The following is a 14,074-nucleotide window of genomic DNA, read 5'->3' as shown; positions in this document are numbered from 1 at the left end:
AGTGTGGCCACCACTGCTGCTCACTGCTCCCCTCACCTCCCAGGGGCTGATCAAGGGTGATGGGTCAAATGCATACGGTAAATTCACCACACATAGTGTGCGTGTGTGACATTCTTTGGTACTTTATTATTGGGCGGCTTTTGAAACCGCAATATCTACAATACTGTTACATCCCTCGTGATTATTCATAAAAACAATACTTTCATCACGTTTTAATTGTGACGATTTGTCACTTCACTTCTGTATGCATTTCCTTGTTTTGTGTTTATTTCCTGCCTGCGCTCCTATTTGATTTCCATTTCCTGCATGTGACCTCTGAGCGCTCGTTTTCCTCACCTGTCTCCAGAATTGACTATGTTTAGCTGAGATAGGCACCAGCGCCCCCCGCGACCCCAAAGGGAATAAGCGGTAGGAAATGGATGGATGGATGGATGGATAGAACCTTACATGCATGACTGCTTCCTTCTGTTTTCGGTATTAAAAGACTCTTTCCTGATCGTCACTCTCCTGGTTCCTGCATCTTGGGTTCACTACTAGCGCAGCCATGCAGGTTCACAATCAATCAATCAATCAATCAATCAATGTTTATTTATATAGCCCCAAATCACAAATGTCTCAAAGGACTGCACAAATCATTACGACTACAACATCCTCGGAAGAACCCACAAAAGGGCAAGGAAAGCTCACACCGAGTGGGCAGGGAGAATTCACATCCAGTGGGACGCCAGTGACAATGCTGACTATGAGAAACCTTGGAGAGGACCTCAGATGTGGGCAACCCCCCCCCTCTAGGGGACCGAAAGCAATGGATGTCGAGCGGGTCTAACATGATACTGTGAAAGTTCAATCCATAGTGGCTCCAACACAGCCGCGAGAGTTCAGTTCAAAGCGGATCCAAGACAGCAGCCAGAGTCCCGTCCACAGGAAACCATCTCAAGCGGAGGCGGATCAGCAGCATAGAGATGTCCCCAACCGATACAGGCGAGCGGTCCATCCTGGGTCCCGACGAGCGGTCCATCCTGGGTCTCGACTCTGGACAGCCAGTACTTCATCCATGGTCATCGGACCGGACCCCCTCCACAAGGGAGGGGGGGACATAGGAGAAAGAAAAGAAGCGGCAGATCAACTGGTCTAAAAAGGAGGTCTATTTAAAGGCTAGAGTATACAGATGAGTTTTAAGGTGAGACTTAAATGCTTCTACTGAGGTAGCATCTCGAACTGTTACCGGGAGGGCATTCCAGAGTACTGGAGCCCGAACAGAAAACACTCTATAGCCCGCAGACTTTTTTTGGGCTCTAGGAATCACTAATAAGCCGGAGTCACAACATGAATAGCTTTGGTTGATTGTTTTTTCTTTATAAATGCATTTAACCTGCTGTGGTAAACAAATACCTTCATATTGTTGTTGGCAACCCAAAACGTTGAAGGAACCATATTGGACCAAAAATACAAAAAACAAATCAGTCTAGAGCCGCAAAAAATGAAAAGCCGTATATAAGTCTTACAATGAAGGCAACACATGACATAAGTGTCTATATTATGAATGATAGCCTACTATCAAAATGACTATACTAGGTGTCACAGGCTTAAGCAAATCTTAGTTGACAGAAATGTTGATAATGTTTGCTGTGGTCTGGAACAACATGGCACACAAACAACTATCTGAAATGCATCCGATATTACATACAAATTTGGGGGCGGCATGGCGTAGTGGGTAGAGCGGCCAGCCAGAAACTAAAAGGTTGCAGGTTCGTTTCCCACCTATTGACATCCAAAAAATCGCTGCCGTTGTGTCCTTGGGCAGGACACTTCACCCTTTGCCCCTCACACTGGTGAATGAATGATGAATAAATGATAGGTGCTGATCGGAGGGGCCGTGGGTGCAAACTGGCCGCCACGTTTCCGTCAGTCTACCCCAGGGCAGCTGTGCCTACTGATGTAGCTTACCACCACCAGGTGTGAATGATGTTGAGTCCCACTTCTCTGTGAGCGTCTAGAAAAGCGCGATATAAATCTAAGTTATAATTATTATTATAATTAATATGTCATGAGACATGCAAAAATAAATTATATACAAGGAGGATAAAAGTAAAGGATATTAAATTAACTGAAATATACCTACAAATGAGGCTAAATGAAGCAACATGTACATGCAGCTAGTCTAAAAAGCATGTTAGCATTGATTAGCTTGCAGTCATGCACTGGCCAAATATGCCTGATAAACACTCCAACAAGTCAATAACATCAACAAACCTTTGTGCACTCACGCACAGTAAAAAACTTTTGGTGGACAAAATGAGACAAAGAAGGAGTGGAAGATTTTACAAGTCAACAAATTGTTGCGTCACAATCCACACTATGGTGAGTTCAAGAACCGCCAAAATTAGTAGGACAAAACGATGTCCACCAAATACTCTCATCAGTGAAGCATACACACAAACATATTAAACAGTGGGCTTTCTAACAATTGGGAAGTTTTTTTTTTGTCATAACACAATTATTTTTCCCCCATCTTTTTACATTTTCAATCCTTTTTAAAAAATGCTTTAGAAGGCAAATAAAGACCCCCCCGTGCTAGGTCAATATTCAAAGGTTGCATTTTTGGGGGTAAAAAAAAAAAAAAAACCCAGAAAATGTACTCCATCAGTAGAATGTACAAAAAACTTTTATTTCCAAAAACATCTCATTGATTCATGTGTCAGTGAACAGGAAATGACAACCAATAACATACTTATCAATTTAAAGTCTGTCATGCAATATGTAACACAACGTCATGTTGCCTTAACGGGAACATATTTAATAACGAGAACACTACTCCAAACTACTTTAAAGAACCAGACACATCTACATTAAAAATAAAGTAATACAAAAATCAATATGTAAACATGTTATTAAGGAATCATTTTAACCTGGTTACTTTTGTCTCAGTGACGTTATAAGCAGCAAGAGATGCAAATACGGCAACAATTTTGTGTCCGGCTTACTCTTTTAGACTCTCGTCAAAGCTGCAAATGGATTTGGAGCATAAGGACAAGGTTACAGGCTTCCTGTGGCCGCCAGCGGTGTAACGCTACACTGCCAACGTCTCAGTCAGTATAATGCCTTATTAATCATTGACCTGCTCGCTGGTTTTAGGTTCACTTTGCAGAGGATTATGTTCACAGTGCGAGTGGCGGTGACACATCAACAGCTAACTTTGGCACTTATTTCATTGTTCTAGACCTAAAATGGTAAAATCCCCCCTAAAATAAACAATTAATGATTTTAGACATGTTTTCTAACGAGTTTCATGAAGCACATTTTCGAACGCCCACTTTTAGCTCCAACATGTGCGCGGGCCTTCATCAGCGTGCTGACGTCACCTACAGAAGACCGGAGGCAATTTGTGTAATATGTAATTTTTGTTTCATCTGACCACATAACTTTCCTCTAGAAGGTTTTATTTTTGTCCATGTGATGTCAGATGAAACACAAATTGAGCTGTTTGGCCACCATATACATCAATATGTTTTGGAGGAGAAAAGGAACACCAGACCTATTGTCAAGCATGGTGGTGGTAGTATTATGCTCTGGGCCTGTTTTGCTGCCAATGGAACTGGTGCTTTAAATGGGACAATACAAAAGGAGGATTACCTCCAAATTCTTCAGGACAACCTAAAATCATCAGCCCTGAGGTTGGATTTTGGGTGTTTCCAACAGGACAATGACCCCAAACACATGTCAAAAGTGGTAAAGGAATGGCTAAAGCAGGCTGGAATTAAGGTTTTGGATTGGTCTTCCCAAAGTCCTGACTTAAACGTGTGGACAATGCTGAAGAAACAAATCCATGTCAGAAAACCAACACATTTAGCTGAACTGCACCAATTTTGTCAAGAGGAGTGGTCAAAAATTCCACTTAACATTGCTGTATGTATACTTTTGACCCAGCAGATTTGGTCACATTTTCAGTAGACCCATAATAAATTCATAAAAGAACCACACTTTATGAATGTTTTTTGAGACCAACAAGTATGTGCTTCAATCTCTCTATCACAAAAAAATAAGAGTTGAAGAAATGATTGGAAACTCAAGACAGCCATGACATGATGTCCTTCACAAGTGTATGTAAACTTTTGTCCACAACTGTACATAAACAAATGATGGGAATATGAAGAAGGTATGGAACTCTCCAGTCAAACTGACTCACACAAAATGGGTTGGACTAAGTGAGAAGAGTGTAATTTTTCAGCAGTCATTTTATTGCTTCTGACTTCTAAGACGAAAGGTTTTGGTCGGTGTTTGGATAATTAAAAAAAAAATTTAAAGACTCAAGCCAAAGGCGATCCCAAAAATCAGGACAACTTATGAGAAGAAAAATGGAAAAGAAGAGCAGAACCGGCGGTCAAAAACAAGAAAAAAAGACGGTGAGAGGCTAGTATTGTATTTTGCATCCTCGTCCACTGATGTTTTCCGCAAGGTACTTGAGCAAATGCTGAAAGCACATTAGGAAACACAGGCGATGGTGTCTATGGAAAATGAAAGGGATGAACAGGAATGTTCGGAAATGGCAATTATTTTATATTATTTTTTATATATTATTTTCTATTCATACTGTTAACAATATCAGTTGTTAAGTAATCATGGACCAGGGAAACAAAAAGCTGCAATTAAGTCAGGGGTGTCAAACTATCTAATTTTAGGTCGGGGGCCACATGGAGAAAAATCTACTCCCGAGTGGGCCGGACTAGTAAAATCACGGCATGATAATTTAAAAATTAAGTCAACTTTGGATTTTTTTTCTTTGTTTAAAAACAAGCACATTTTGAAAATGTACAACTCATAATGTTGTTTTTTTCTTTTACACTTAAATGTTGCGATTAATAGTATTATATCTGTATTTGTCATTATTTATACTTTCTGAATAAATCATGGGATAATATTCATCAGTCAACTCATTGGTGTTAATTTTCAATCCATCAAGATAAAAACAGAATATCAAAATCAAATTACAAGATATTATTTATGTAGTTTGATAATTCTCCTCGACTGCTGCACTAACATCATTTTTCTTTTTTTACATATGTAGCATACACTACAAAGATACAAATAATTGCAATTGTGACATCTGGTGGACACATTTAGAACAACAGTTTCTTTCATTCAAAAATTTGGGCTAATTTTTATACTCTGCAAACTCATCCCGCGGGCCGGATAAAACCTGTTCGTACGTTTAACACCCCTGTATTAAGTGATCAAAATAATAGTTTTACATTCCTTTATCCACACTGTCATCAATCAATCAATGTTAACTTATATAGCCCTAAATCGCGAGTGTCTCAAAGGGCTGCACAAGCCACAAATGTCTTTTTCGTAGGTGACGTCACACCAACGAGTCTGACCATTAAAACTGGGGCGATCCAAGTACAGTTCGATGTCTACTATTTACTCAAAAACGAATTAATGTTACATACAGGAAATGACTGCCAAATTGGTTTTCAGGATAAAAACATACCGTATTTTTCGGAGTTTAAGTGGCACCTGCCGAAAACGCATAATAAAGAAGGAAAAAAACATGTATAAGTCGCACTAGAGTATAAGTCGCATTTTTGGGGGACATTTATTTGATAAAACCCAACACCAAGAATAGAAATTTGAAAGGCCATTTAAAAATAAATAAAGAATAGTGAACAACAGGCTGAATAAGTGTACGTTATATGAGGCATAAATAACCAACTGAGAAGGTGTCTGGTATGTTAACGTAACATATAAGTTAACCAAACAATCTATCACTCCCAATTGCTAAATCCCAAGAAATCCTGTACGGCTAGTCTCTTACGTGAATGAACTAAATAATATTATTTGATATTTTACAGTCATGTGTTAATAATTTCACACAGAAGTCGCTTCTGAGTATAAATCGCACCCCCGGAAAAACTATGAAAAAAACTGTGACTTATAGTCTGAAAAATACGGTAGATTAATATACTTTTTGGTCATCATAAACAAACAATATAACGTTTCTCATAAATCGAGTGACTGTATGGACTGCCTCAAGTAATGGAGTTTTAGGAACAGAAAACATACATTGCAAGCACAAACACAAAATACTTTCCCAAGTTTTTCTTTTTTATGTTGAGTTTGAAAATATGCAAATATTAAGTGTTTATACATTGACATTAGTTGGCATTTTATATATAAAATTCAATGTGTCATTATTTGTTTTTCTTGGCATAAAAAAGTCAAAGACGTGCAATATTACAATCTTTAAAGAAAAAAAAAGTCTTTGATCTCTTGCTCTTGTAATATAAAAACAAGTATGATATCCTTCTGAGAAGCGGCGTACTCTGCCGTGGACATTTGTGGGCTTGCATAACAGGAGATTCTGAAATTTGCACATCTTTTCTTTTTTTGGAATTCCATAATTTTTTTGTAGTATGGAAGAGGGGACTTTTCTGCTGTCCCACTCATGCAGTAAGAGGCTGGGAGTCACACAGAGAGCCATTCGTCTTCCAGCAACTTTACCCTTTAGTTTGTCCGCAGCTGGTAATCTGCCAAGAGATGTAACAGCAGCACATTAACACACAGCTTTTGTCCGTGTCATCAATCCTGCACGTCCCATCATTGCCTGCATCAAATCCCAAACAAGATTTATACTGACTCTGGCTGTAGTACTAAATAAAATACCCAATAATGTATGCTTTTCTTACACAAAGATCAAATGAAAATCTTTTATGACGATGGGAATTAGAAACTAGCTAAATGTAAATCAGTTGTGCTAAAATATTGTTGTATAAGTTTCTCAATAAGAGAATGTTGTGGAAAAAGTGAATGTGTAACTATCAATCCCACATAAAAACTATTATTTATCATTATTTAAATCAAAAATTGTGTTCACTGAACAATTGTATCACCATCATTGTACACTCATGGTTTCATATCTAAAGGGTTAAATATCCTAAAAACATTCTGGCTGTGTTCGCAGCCGAGTGTGAAGCGACCGGAATGAGAATCAGCACCTCCAAGTCCGAGTCCATGGTTCTCGCCCGGAAAAGGGTGGAGTGCCATCTCCGGGTTGGGGAGGGGACCCTGCCCCAAGTGGAGGAGTTCAAGTACCTAGGAGTCTTGTTCACGAGTGAGGGAAGAGTGGATCGTGAGATCGACAGGCGGATCGGTGCGGCGTCTTCAGTAATGCGGACGTTGTACCGGTCCGTTGTGGTGAAGAAGGAGCTGAGCCGGAAGGCAAAGCTCTCAATTTACCGGTCGATCTACGTTCCCATCCTCACCTATGGTCATGAGCTTTGGGTCATGACCGAAAGGATAAGATCACGGGTACAAGCGGCCGAAATGAGTTTCCTCCGCCGTGTGGTGGGGCACTCCCTTAGAGATAGGGTGAGAAGCTCTGCCATCCGGGAGGAACTCAAAGTAAAGCCGCTGCTCCTTCACATCGAGAGGAGCCAGATGAGGTGGTTCGGGCATCTGGTCAGGATGCCACCCGAACGCCTCCCTAGGGAGGTGTTTAGGGCACGTCCAACCGGTAGGAGGCCACGGGGAAGACCCAGGACACGTTGGGAAGACTATGTCTCCCGGCTGGCCTGGGAACGCCTCGGGATCCCCCGGGAAGAGCTAGACGAAGTGGCTGGGGAGAGGGAAGTCTGGGTTTCCCTGCTTAGGCTGTTGCCCCCGCGACCCGACCTCGGATAAGCGGAAGATGATGGATGGATGGATGGCATTCTGGCTGTATAGAACATCTAAATAAATGGGGGTTTAAGCACACATAATAAAACAAAATTACATTTAAATAACACACAAAAGTGTTCCCAAAGTCAACATACATTTCATTTTTGGGGGGGTGACAGAAGTGATGTTGATGGCCCAATATTTGCATTTTTATTTTAAGCCTATCATTACTTACATCATTCTCTTTCTCGCCAACTGACATTAGAGCAGCATTACAAAATGTATTCTGTCCCCGACCGCATTTCAGCACCAATTTGAGAAGCTTTACGAGCGTCACACTGCTCCAATGCGTAGCACAAATGGCAGGTTCCTGGGAAAAAGGATCTATCCTGTTACTACCACCGCCGATGTGAACGCCTAATTCCAAGAGCAGGCACCGAACTGCCGTAGGGGGACAGAAACATGTTGTAGTGCTGTTCCAATGTCATTTAAGTTATGTTCAATAAAATGAATTATATGCTTACAAAAACTACAAAGCCTAAGCTGTCAAATGCTGATGGCCTGACTTCTGTGCGAATAATATCTGAAATGAAATGGAAACAAATGGAGTGTATATCACTTCTGGGACACTCTGCATGTAAACATGCCTAGGACCTGATCTACTAACACTGAGAGGAGAAAATGCATACATTAAATATTTTAGCGTCTTTATTTACACACACACACACATATGTATACACAAATATATATACATATACACATTTTTATGTATATACACACACATATATATATATACATATATATTTATATATACACATACATATATGTATATACATATACACATACATATGTTTATACATACACTGTACATACATATATATGTATGTATATATAAATATATATATATATATATATATATTTCACAGAGTCAGGGGTAGGGCACTGTGAAGCAATTAAAACAAAGTGTAATATGACTTTTCAGTAAAATATATAACTTTTTCCCAATTAAGGATGTAAATAAGCCATTAACGGGTCTGCTCAGAACCCTAAGCCGTCCATCCAAATCCTTCTGGACGTACTGGTATGCCGACAGACTGAGCCTGTCGGTACCATTAAACTTCCCAAATTCTAAATCATCGTCATCCATCACGGGACTCCTGTAGCCAAAGAACATGAAACAGGTTTTGGCAAATAAGCTTATAGTGCCCTCACTTGAAAATGCTGTAAGTGTTGTAAAAATGGTTTAAATCAGTGGGTTTTGTTATACACTATGTGTCCACTGATATGATCGGCATTATATATTACTGTTAATGAAACATTAACATTAGTGGAGGAGATAAGGGAGCTGCTCGTCGGTAGCAGCGGATGAGACAATCCGCCTTTCATTCTGGTCCTCTCTTATCTAAATTCTGAAGACAACAAAACGATTCCTATCCATTTGCTGCTTAAAGAAAGTATTTGTACCCTAGAAAGACAAGTTGCTAAAGATATATGCTCCTGAAACAAGGCCATAGGTGCAAAGAAAAACATCTGTTTGATGTCAGATTTAACCAGTCAGTAATAAACTATCATTAGTCTACAAACTCTTTTTCCATTGGAGTTGGGAAATTGTGTAAGATGTAAATATAAACGGAATACAATGATTTGTAAATCATTTTCAACCCATATTCAGTTATAGTCAACGTGAGTTTGAAGTATTTATGGAGGGGTGACCAAGGGTATCTAATTGTCATTGATAAGAACACGAACGTTGTGGGGATGGCGTGGCGCAGCGGAAGAGTGGCCGTGCGCAACCCAAGGGTCCCTGGTTCAATCCCTACCTAGTACCGACCTTGTCACGTCCGTTGTGTCCTGAGCAAGACACTTCACCCTTGATACTGATGGGTGCTGCTGGAGCTGCCTTGCATGGCAGCTCCTTCCATCAGTGTGTGAATGTGTGTGTGAATGGGTAAATGTGGAAGTAGTGTCAAAGCGCTTTGAGTACCTTGAAGGTAGAAAAGCGTTATACAAGTACAACCCAATTATCATTTATTTATCATTTAAACAAGAAGACACTACATACAGTCTTTCTAACCTAATCTTTCTTCTGTAAACCACCATGTTGAAACTTCAGCCTCTGCATCATCTGACTTGTATTCGACAAAATCAAGTAGTAGATGTCAATCAATCAATCAATGATTATTTATATAGCCCTAAATCACTAGTGTCTCAAAGGGCTGCACAAACCACAACAAAAAAACACTACGACATCCTCGCTAGGGCCCACATAAGGGCAAGGAAAACTCACACCCAGTGGGACGTCGGTGACAATGATGACTATGAGAACCTTGGAGAGGACCGCAATGGATGTCGAGCGGGTCTAACATGATACTGTGAAAGTTCAATCCATAGTGGATCCAACACAGCCGCGAGAGTCCAGTCCAAAGCGGATCCAACACAGCAGCGAGTGTAAAAGATGTGATGGATGTACGCGTTATTCCAAGAGTGGATGGCAGATATGAAACTCAATGATTTCTGGCAATGGTCCCGTTAAAGCACTGTGCTTTAATCTCCATATCATTTCCATTTGCACCTCATTCAGACTGATGAGATAATAACAAGGGTTTTGAAAAAGGTCTATCAATATACTGTATCTTAAACATATGTGTCTTTTGACCAAAATTTGGTACGATTGTAAGGCAGAGAGAGCTACAGTCCCTGTAATATTTCCGCAAATATGTTTATCTCCTTGAGCAAAATACAATTTCATAGATTGTAAACACTCTCTTGGCTTGTGTGTCCAAATGCCATATGGCCCAGTTCATCCACAGTTTCATTTAATCCTCATATCACAGATGCCATTAGGGTCATCGCTTCTATGGAAAATAAAAAAATCACCACTCTGTTCAAATCTGGAAAGTGGACCAGTAATACACTGCGCTTGATTTACAACTTCAAAATAAGCGAAGCGGCAATAAAGCTTCTATCATTGGTAAGATAGCCAGAAAATTATGACGGAGGATGGAACTAGGGTTCACATTGTGGGTAAACTAAATAGATATGCAGCTATACAGAGTGTGGCATGCATCATTTTTGAAAGTAGCTCACGATAGTTGATGAGATCACAACTAAAGGAAAACCTTATATAACCCTAATAATCTATAGATACTTCAGTGAGCATGTAAAGCGGGGACGTCAAACATTTAAGATTTGTGGACTACATATGAGTTATGATTGCGCTTAGGGTTTGTTGTTAATCTGTTTGTTGTTCTGCATACTATGTATAGTCGCTTCCTCATGTTATGAACTATTCACCTCTGGAGATGTCTCAATGCAGATCATGGGATCGGATCGAAAGGTCAATATTTAATTTTTTAAAAGATTGGCTGATTAGCTGCCCAGCTGGCCGATTTTTAGCACATCTGTATCCTGGGGTTTACATGGCTAAAGATTGTACTCACGTGAACAACTCCTTCAAAAGGGATGCTTGCTCAGGGAGACACAATTACATTTCCATATTACATAAATGCACAAGTTTAATGAATTTCAGGAGGGTGCGTACACCGGCTCACATTTGTGTAAAGCGGCTTCTGATATACCACTAATCACCATGGCAGAAAATTAAGTTTCTTCTCAGTAACATTTTCACTGGGAAGAGGAAAATGAAATATCAAAATATTTTCTTTGTCGTTTTTGTTATTGTTCAAAACTTAAGAAGTAAGTCTTCGGATACACAAAGGCATTGAGGGCAAACTCCAAAAGATTTAAGTGGGAGCTAATAGTAGTTTTTGCTTTTGTTTGGTTATTGTGCACTAGCCACCTTATTTTGCTAAACAAATTGTATGTAACATTTAATACCACACATCACACACCATACAGGATTTGATTTACCACAATACTAGCAAATTATAAGTGTGTTAAGATAAAACATTTTCAGACCTATATCATATTGTCAAAGCATTGGATCGGGACTCCAAATCCGATCGGGTCATTTTTGAGGCCCAAAAATGTAATTGGGATTGGAGGCCAAATATGTTGAGCGGGACATTCTTAATGAGCAGTGAACTTGACTATTATTAATTTTTTTATAAACAAAGTGAGGTTTAACACATTTTGGAATCAAAAATCAAGAAAAAATAGTGGTAATCTAAAAAACACAACAAGTAAACAAATATTGTACAATTCCTTAAAAAAAGGGTATGGTAACAAAACCTTGGCTTCTTGCACAAAACCGTGCTGAATCAGATGGAGCTTATTGTAAAGGAACCACCAAATAAAATAGATTTGACTGTGTTCTGACCTCCACTTTGTGTGATGTAGCGCACCCAAGGCAAGGCCTGATAACCACTCTTCTCTATAATCTTCAGGTAGCGCACCTAGGGAGCACAGAATAATAGTTAAACATGTAAAAATGGAAGCAGGTCAATTTAAAAACAGTACTGAAAGAATGATTATGTATTATTTGCTACACACCTGAAGGCCAGAGACTGTAAAATAGGGGATTTCAAAATTAACAGTGATTGGTCTTTTTCCCTCCATCTCCTCACTCTCCACACTGGGTAGTCCAAAGTGCGCCCGCATCAAATACTCCTTACCACCCTTTATACACATGGACAGACAAGAAGAGAAAAGGCCAAAGTCGTTACCGCATCTGGTAAGGATTATACCCACAACGCTGATTACATCCACAGCTGTTTCTCTGGTGAATTCCGAACTGGGATATTAATTAATGCAAGATGCAACTTCACGGAACAGCTCATGGTCATTCTAACAGATCAGCTTCGGCATCAGTGTTTGTGCGTCGTATCATCTAATGTTTTACCCGATTATTGGAGACAAGTGGTACAGCACACAAAAGTTACATACAACTTAAGTGAAGATCCTGCATACTGTAGGTGTTGAGAAATTTTTGACAGCTGCACAGTATAGAAAGCTACCTCACACTACTGTATCCTTCATCCTGGCACTGTCATCTTGGAATCATAGTATAGTTATGTACTCATCTGATTCTATTCAAATTGACGGCATAGAAGCGACTTGAAGCAAGTAGAGCAAGCCAGAAATGTAAAACAGCAAGACAGGCTTTTACTGTGGCAATCTAATTAAATTACCATTAAGGTTAAGAACTAAATAATGGTCAAATACTTTTAGATTTGTAAATTCTGGTGTACTTCAAGATAATACTCTGTGTTCTCACACTTTGCTACTAAATGCACCTAATGTACTTTAAAGAATAAAACAGTATAATATTCTGCACTCACAGGAAAAGATTTGATATTCCACTGCACTACATTCTTCTCCGGTAACCACTTGGCACTGCCCGTGCTGGTCCTGAACTTTGGTGAGTCCGCATCATTGGGCACCGGCACCAAAATAGACACATTGTTGGCAGTTGACCGACTCTTAAACTGACTCTTAGCCTGCGAAAGAAAGAACAGAGTTGACAAAATACCTTTCCTGACCATGCCAAACCTGAACATGTTATCATGCAAAACAGATGGTTTTGTAATGAGTATGTCATAAATACTGGCAAGGCTTCAAAAGGAGTAACTACTGGTAAGTGGATAGACAACCTGGTAATGTTTGTGTCAATGTTTGTGCATATTTTGTCAATACCTTCACCTTGATCTCGATACGGCTGTGGGAGAACCTCTCTATCACGCTCTCAATCCATATGAGTGGCTTGACCTATTAATCCGAAAGAAAGAGTGGATAACAAGACACACATTACCAATGACAAAAAAAATATGGTGAGAAAATACAAAAAAATAATTATCAAATATAAGTATATATAACAGTGGGGATCCAAATAATTTCAATAACCTTCATCCCATTTCAAATCTGCCATTCATTTCAAAAATCTTAAAAAAAAAAAAAAAAAAAAAAAATGAATTAAAAAAATTTTTTTTCTTCTAGCTTTACTCCCACCTACTTTTAAATAATCAATATGAACAATTCCAGTCGAGTTTCCGCCCCCTGCACAGCACTAAAACAGCACTTGTTGAAATCACTAACAATCTCCTGACAGCTGATTCTGGTCTTCTCACTATCCTCAACCTTTTCGGTCTCACTGCAGCATTTGATACCATTTCACACACTGTCCACTTCAATAGATTTTACAGCATCGGCATCACAAACACATCCCGTTACTGGTTTAGATCATATCTCTCCAACCACACTCAGTTTGTTAATCTCTGTTCATTCGAATTCCCCTCGTTTGCAGTTTCCTCTTGTGTGCCCCAGGGCTCTGTTCTTGATCCCCTGCTTTTTATCATCTACATTCTTCCTCTTGGCAATATTTTCCGTAAATTTAAAATACATTTTCACTGTTATGCGGATGACATCCAGCTCTACCGCTCTACCAAACCCACTGCTTCTCTTCCTCCTTCTTCCCTTACAAAATGCCTCAGTAAACTCAAGCAGTGGTTCTTATCCAATT

At 39.5% G+C, this 14,074-nt stretch overlaps 1 protein-coding gene across 1 annotated transcript in view; it reads right to left on the bottom strand.

Moving 5' to 3' along the window:
* Positions 1 to 2,647: 2,647 nt before the first annotated feature.
* ap1m3 (adaptor related protein complex 1 subunit mu 3) overlaps positions 2,648 to 14,074 on the bottom strand; it is a 40,087-nt gene continuing 28,660 nt past the window's right edge. Inside the window, exons 8-12 of the mRNA XM_061883656.1 lie at positions 13,252 to 13,323; positions 12,897 to 13,055; positions 12,109 to 12,234; positions 11,936 to 12,011; positions 2,648 to 6,527 (exon numbers count right to left, since the gene is read on the bottom strand). Of these exons, the coding sequence (XP_061739640.1) occupies positions 6,505 to 6,527; positions 11,936 to 12,011; positions 12,109 to 12,234; positions 12,897 to 13,055; positions 13,252 to 13,323 (456 nt within the window). The 3' untranslated portion in view covers positions 2,648 to 6,504. The remainder of the gene's footprint in view (positions 6,528 to 11,935; positions 12,012 to 12,108; positions 12,235 to 12,896; positions 13,056 to 13,251; positions 13,324 to 14,074) is intronic.

Source organism: Nerophis ophidion, linkage group LG22, assembly GCF_033978795.1.
Source record: "Nerophis ophidion isolate RoL-2023_Sa linkage group LG22, RoL_Noph_v1.0, whole genome shotgun sequence".
Taxonomy (NCBI): domain Eukaryota; kingdom Metazoa; phylum Chordata; class Actinopteri; order Syngnathiformes; family Syngnathidae; genus Nerophis; species Nerophis ophidion.
Note: the sequence above shows the minus strand (reverse complement) of the source record. Positions and strands in the feature narration are given on the sequence as shown.